Source organism: Phaethon lepturus, unplaced genomic scaffold, assembly GCF_000687285.1.
Source record: "Phaethon lepturus isolate BGI_N335 unplaced genomic scaffold, ASM68728v1 scaffold3995, whole genome shotgun sequence".
NCBI classification, from domain to species: domain Eukaryota; kingdom Metazoa; phylum Chordata; class Aves; order Phaethontiformes; family Phaethontidae; genus Phaethon; species Phaethon lepturus.
In genome coordinates this window covers 24294-31620 of record NW_010539698.1, presented here as the reverse complement: position 1 = coordinate 31620, position 7327 = coordinate 24294, and the positions used below count along the sequence as shown (strand labels likewise).

Genomic DNA, 7327 nt, shown 5'->3' with positions numbered 1-7327 from the left:
TCCGCCGGGACTCGCGGCAGGCCTGATCCGCTCTGCCGCCGGTGGGGACCTCGGCCAGAAGCGCGACCCCGTTGGGCCGAGGCGGAGCTGCACCAAGTCGGTGGAAACAGGAGTTGGTAGCAGCCCGCCGTGCCCCATAAACAGCGTCGCTACTTACCGGGGAGTGGACTCGGCGCTGTGCTTCCCTTCGCGCCCAACAGCCTGTCGCGGCGGGAGGTATCTGGGGAGTGGAGGCATTTTAACTTTCACCTGCTTGTCTCCTTCCCTCCTGGAACCCCACCGAATGAGGGCAACGCTTAACATTCCGTGTCTGTTTCACATCACTGGAGTTTTTAGTGTCACCTGCATCAGGATGTAAATTCTCAGCTGATTATTCCCAAGGGCTTTTCTTACCTGTGTTATTAACTCCTTGTTAGTAATAATTCCTGGCTGTTATTTAGGAGGCCTAGGGATGGGCTAGAATCCTGTTAGAATGGCCACTGCAGAGGTACAGGTTGGAAATTACTCTCCTTGCTACAGAAGTTTTACTTTGCAAAAACAGGTGTATGCAAGCATGGCAAGTGCCATATACAGCATGGCTGTGCTGCTCAGCGTGCTTATATGCTCAACGTTTCGGTAGCTTGGACTGTTTTCTTTCTCAGTTAGCTTCATGGGAGAAGAGTTTTGTGGAATGCTTCGAAAGACAGCCATGAAGATAATACTTCACATTTTTATACAGGAGGAGGAGTGTGAGAGGCAACCCAAAATGTTTACAAGAAAAAAAAAATCTAATGGGATGAAGGAAAATGTGACATAGGCCAAGATGAGTTGGATTGTGACCTTCCAACACTGAATGAGAGATGATAGATAGGGTGGGGAGAGCTTGTGGAGTGACTTGAAAGCAGTTAATTATCACTGTCCTAGAAGATAATTGTAGAAGCGCTCTAAATAGATCTAAAGAAAAAAAAAAGTGCACTGCTTAGATCTGGTAAATGAATGTTAAGATTCAAGATGAATGGTTTAGGTGTTGAGATATAATTTGTTCTGCAAGTTGATGTTGCTTATTTTCTTACAAATATTCCTCTTTGTGCACGAATACCCACAACTATATGTATTTTGGGTCCTAATGAAACCATGTGGAGTTTTGGGTTTGGTTTTTTTTTTTAGAACCTTCTGTTAATTTTTCAAAACCTTCTGTTAGCAACTTAGGTAAACTGTAGTCCATACAACATTTTACAGATCCCAGGAGATCACCTTTTTTGAGGTTTTATTGCAGGACCACTATCTTTCAGCTGGCTCTGAACAGGCACACCTTCCTGGCAAAGCCATATTTGAAGCTGGCAGTAGTGTATTTACTCACATCCAGCTGCTGCCTGGGTTAGGTGGGAAAGATTGCTCTGATAGTTTAAAAAAACATATAAATCTTGCTTAAATTTGAATGAGGTTGTCCTCTTGCAGTACTGATTGATTTTTCATTAAATCCTATCTTTTGATTTAGGATGCTGTTATGTTAAAGAAATCTGTGGCAATGTATAATGAAAGGATTTATCAAAACAAGTTGGAGGATTTAGAATTACCGAGAAAAGATAAATGTGTCAGATGAGCTAGTTCTAAAATGGCTAAAATACTTATCTATGTCAAGATGCAGCTTATAGGTAGACTGATGCATTAGACAACACTTTTGAAGTTTGATTATCTTTGTATCGAGTTGACGTCTGATATCTACAATTAAGTATTTTAGCTCTATTCAGTCCATAACATGAAGGTCCATTTATGCAAGTTCTTCAGGTATTAGTCTCAAGACCTGCCCTATGGTGCTCATAATCATGCTACAAAGGTCATAAAATACTAGACTCTGAACTAGTTATTGAGAATGATTGAAGCACTGTCTTTACTTGAACTTGGGAAAATGAAATTTGGGGTGGGAGGAAGGGAAAAAACAAGTTTACTGGAAGTCTGTTTAAAAAAAAAAAGAGCAGAGCAGGGAGGGGAGGCTGTTTGTAGTAGAGAAGGTTAATGACATTTGGGTTATGATGAATGTTTAAGTACCATCACAGAGAATCATGCATGCAGTATTGTGTTAATGAGATGTACAGAAATTGGTTCTGAAAGTGTAAAGACTTTTATGGGAAGCAGTGGTAAAAGTTTAAGAAATGAAGTAAAGTTTTAGTACTGCTACTTATAAAAAAAAATCTATGCCATGCTAGCTTTTTGTTTGTAACTGATATCAAGGCAGAGCAGTTGATTTTATTTTTTAAATATCAAGGTGACCATGCTGTTCTGTGTGTCAGAATCAAGAACGTAGCAGTAGCTGTGACAAAAGCAGCTAGACTTCACCTGTTTCAAGCACAGGAATGGCAGAAGCTGCAGAACGGTGTCCAAGATCACAGCTGTACAGAGAAGTTCACTAAAGCTCAGCTGACAAGTGAGTTTCTGCTTTTTTCCTCTTACGAATTAAGTTATCTGTATATTTAGAACCCTGTTATCTGTGTATTTAGAATATTATTCCAGTGAATTTGGACTTTGCATCAACAAAAGCAGGACTTTGGCATTCTGTAATTAAAAATTATTGCAAGGAAATAAAATTGCTATGTTTGCATCACTTCAGAAGACTTTGTTTACAAGTTGTGATTTAGTATACAGCTAGAAAATGAACAGTCCTTGACAAATGATTACTTCAGTGGAAACAGCCAAACTTTATGACCAGTTCTGGTCTCCTGCTCTCACTTGTACACAACTCGGAAAGGGTATACATTTGGCTGAAGTTTTTATTTACTCATTCAGTACAGAGATTTTCTTTAACTCCACTCGGAGTAAAAGCTTGGTTTTGTTTTTTTTATATCTCAAACTATTCCATAAAAAGGATTGTTGAATATTTGAAAGAATCTAGAAAGAATACCACTGTGATAGGAAACTGAAGACCTTGAGAATCTAAATGTTTGGGATAGTCAAATGTACAGTTTGAATTGTGACTTTTATTGCAGTGAAATGAAAAAAAAATTAGGCAAACTGATGGAGCCTGCTGCAGTTACCTCTAAATTTCTGAAGTGAATGCCTGTAAGGTGGGAGCATGTAGCCCAAGTACACAGTAAAAGGGTAATTTTGTACCTGAAAACCTTTTTTCTCTGTTCTACTTTGGGATTGTTTTTATATTTGTTTCTTTCACAACCTCATAACCATTAGCTTTCCCCTTCCCTGCCCTCTATCTGTAAGGTCACGCTGCCTTACTTTATAACTTGCCTGCATTATCATTTAATGTTCTTTCACCCTTTAATTTTGTGATCTGATATTCATCACTGAATCTCCCATTCAAATGTTTTTAATATTTGAGATTATAATTATACCAGTACAGAATATACAGGTTATCTTGTCTCTCTTGTTTATGGAGGAAAATTTCTCATTTGTCAGGAGGTTCCTGTTCTCCAATTCCATGGAAATGGCATTTTTCAAAGACAAGAAAACAAAAATAAAAGGATATTTTCATTTTCATGATAGCATAAACCTGTCACACTTTGATGTACAAAACATGTTAGAAAATTTTTAATAGATTTCAAAGATGAACTAATTAGGATAATGCTTAACTAGAGTGTCCATCTAAACTTAACAGTAAAACATTGAAGCATTCAATTATGTAACTGGAAGACAAACATACTGAAATAACATTTTTTGCACCATTTATTGATCTTAATATTACAAAACCTACTTAAAACACAAATTTTCCTTTAAGAAATTAAATTAATATTAGAAATTTCATTCAGATATATTGTAAGTGAATACAGCTTCTTTTTCAAATACATTTCCTCTGTGCGGCCAGAATCCCTAGAGTAACAAATTGATCTCCTGGAACACTTTCGTAACGAAATCTTGTACAGATGTCACTTCTAAGGATCTAGTTCCCTTACTCTTGGTCTGAGCTGAACATTAAGTGCTGCTGAAATGACTAGCAGTTGGTCCATCACTCCTGTCTGTCCCAGCAACGTACTCGCTGCTTTCTGCTGTGCTTAGGAATCATATGACCACAGGGTGAGTTGGCTCAGTTTACTTGTCTTGGGCAAAATCAATTACATCTTATTTTATCTTCATTTCCTGTGAGTTAGCTTGCAGATTTGATGGAAAACTGATTAAACACTGTCTGTGTGATCCTTAGTATTGATGCAAAAAACACTCTGTTCAAACTCAGCTGAGAGTACAAATGGAGAGTAAAGCCACCTGTTAGATGCAGTTTGCCTTTCATTTGGATTAAGCACCATATGAAATCCTAAAACTGTGTTTTTAAAAATCTTGGTTTTTTGAAGGGAGCTGTTTCACTTTGTATATTTGATTGATAAGATTCATAGTTCCAGAGTGGAATGCATACTTACCATTAGCTACACAAGACAGATTGCCTGTGTTACAACACTCTTTTTTTTTTTTCTGGTTCATGTGTTGTCTGAATTTGTACTTCATGACAATTGCCGCAAAGAGGCCTATCATACGTTTCTTCCTGGATCCTAATGTTGATCAGTTCCTGCCCTCAGAGGACAGAAAATAACTTATTGAAGTTGAAGCAGTTTATTTAAATCACAGAAATGTTTTTCACAGGTAGGCTTCAAGTTAGAAATTAGTTCTAAATTTTGTCTACAAAATATTTAGGGATAATGAGTTTGCTAAGGGTTGTTTTGTGTTCATGTTTGCACCTTTTTCATATAGAAAGGCCTTTGCATAAAAAACAGAAATAGCTTGTTTTGTAGAATTTTAATTAAATTTTTCTCTTTCTTCATTCTTATCCATTGTCGTCTTAAACCATTAAGGTGAATTAATCTACAGTCCAGTCATTATATTTTTATTTCTTCTACAGAGGTGACTTTCATATATGGTTGAGTTGATTAGCACTCAAGTTCAGTAATCAGTGTAACTGTATTTACTATTCTTACAGTTTTACACTGTCCTGGTTTCGGCTGGGATAGAGTTAATTTTCTTCCTAACAGCTGGTACAGTGCTGTGTTCTGGATTTAGGATGAGAATAATGTTGATAACACAGTGTTGTTTCAGTTGTTGTGAAGTAGTGTTTATATTAATAAGTCAAAGACTGTCCAACTTCTCATGCTGAGGAGGCTGGAGGTGCACAAGGAGCTGTGAGGAGACACAGACAGGGCAGCTGACCCAAACTGGCCAAAGGGATATTTCATACCATACAATGTCACGTTCAGTATATAAACTAGGGGGAAAGCTGGCTGGGGACCGCTGCTCAGGAACTGGCTGGGCATTGGTCAGTGGGTGGTGAGCAATTGCATCGTGCAACACTTACTTTGTTTATTCTGTTGTTGTTGTTGTTGTTATCATTATCATTATTATCCCTTTCTGTCCTATTATACTGTCTTTATCTCAACCCGCAAATTTTACTTTTTTTTTCTTCCCGATTCTCTCCCCCACCCCACTGGGGCAGGGATGGGGAGTGAGCGAATGGCTGTGTGGTGGTTAGCTGCCTGCCGGGTTAAACACCACCACCGCCAAACATAAAGAGCCACAGGTTTCATTTTCAGCAAGTGTTTATTTTGGAGAGATTGTGCATTTGTTATTCGTTAATAGTTGTTTTTACGAAAAATAGTGGTAAGATCAATGAGCAGATGAAACTTCAGTGTCTTACATAGTTGGTTTTAAATGTAAACTGATTTGAAATACGCAATTTTGTTAGACAATGGTCTCTGCCCTTAGCTGTCAATTGAAATTCAGTCTATTACAGTTTGGGGAAGGTGCTGTAAAATATGCTAAGTTGCACCTTGAAAGCACGCACACTATTGGTTATCAGTCTCGCATGCAGCTGTTCCTGTTCAGTGCTCTAAATGTCTTTGAAAATAGAGTAGAATAAATTTCACAAAGGTATTTTTCATACTGCAGAAGTTATCTGTTGACTAATACAAAACAGCTATTCCCATCACTATGGTACTAGAGGATGGAAATGTGCTAAGTGTAGGAGACACGGTTTGCAGTTACTGGTTTCTGGCAGAAGGGAGCCCTCCCAGCAAACCCAAAAGCCGAGAGGTGGAATGCGGTACATATCCTCACCAACCGTTGCGTGCACCTATTTGAAACAAAAGGTGAGAATGGAAGTCTGTCCTCTGGTGTTACTACTAATTTTCAAAACAAAGACTGTTTTGTACTGTATGTAGTTTATAACCTGTATATGATGTTGTGGATTTAGATTTTATCTTCAGTCAGAGATGAGTTTTCTAAAAACAAACTAATTGAGTATTGACTCCTTTGTTTGTTTGTTTGTTTTCTTCCAAAGTGACTGTGAACCACACAGAGCAAAATCTGACAGTGTCCCAGATTCCTTATCCGGAAACATGGTATGTGTTTTATGTAGACAAGTTTACCTGCGAGGAGAATTATTCTGAATCCGAGGATATTCAGTTTGAAATGGTCTTACTAAACCCAGATGCAGAAGGGAATCCATTAGATCACTTTAGCGCAGGGGAGTCTGGTAAGATTTTTTTTCTTAAAATTAGATTTGTAAGTTAAGGATGATCACCCAAACAAATCAGTATTTACTATGCTTGGAAGAGTGGGGCACTGGGGAGTCTCTTGTATTTCTCTTGTATTAAACACAAAACACACAGCGGAGTCTCTTGTATTTTGGATTCTACTTTCTCACAGAGAGTAAACTTTAATTAATTTTCTGGCATTACAGAAAAATCCTTCCCTTTCTGTAGACTGACTTTCCAAAACTGGCATAACTGGAAACACAGATGCACAAGGAAAGATAGTGTTGATATCTTTGCTAATAGGTATTTTTCCCGTGTTGAAATAGTAAGCTTACGCTTGAATGTGAATGCAATCCCTGATTTTAATGAATTTGCTTCTTTAATTCATGAAATTCCTTGTCTGTGTAAAATTTGATTCTGTGTAACATGAGTACATGCATGATACAACATTTCACCAATACAATTTCAGTTCAATGTTTAGGTCTTTCTAAGTATCTTGGTCACAGGCCACATTAGATGAAATATTTGTCTGTCCTGATTTTAATTTAAGAAATGCAATTTTAAGTCTTTAAGACTTCTAGAAATGACTGAAGACAGCAGCCAAAGAAATGCCTACATAAAATTGTATGCTTTGGACAATCCAAGCCAACCTAATGTATACTTCCTTGTAGTGCCTATCTTCACTGCTCTGGGAGGCCTCATCAGCATGTCACTAACCTGGGTCTGTTGTAAGGGAAGAGCCCAATAGGCTTTGTCTGCCTTCATATACAGATTTAACCTACATAGTCAGAATGAACCTAATTGCTATGTTAAGAATGATGTGGCCTGCTGTCATTCTTGGTCTCGAGAGAATATAGAGGGAACAATGGCACCTCCCTTTTTGA

At 37.9% G+C, this 7327-nt stretch overlaps 1 protein-coding gene across 1 annotated transcript in view; it reads left to right on the top strand.

Annotated features, from left to right (window-relative positions):
• The first annotated feature begins 472 nt into the window (after positions 1-472).
• GPR180 (G protein-coupled receptor 180) overlaps positions 473-7327 on the top strand; it is a 23183-nt gene continuing 16328 nt past the window's right edge. The window contains exons 1-3 of the mRNA XM_010287179.1: positions 473-487; positions 2212-2404; positions 6248-6442. Coding sequence (XP_010285481.1) covers positions 473-487; positions 2212-2404; positions 6248-6442 — 403 coding nt within the window. The remainder of the gene's footprint in view (positions 488-2211; positions 2405-6247; positions 6443-7327) is intronic.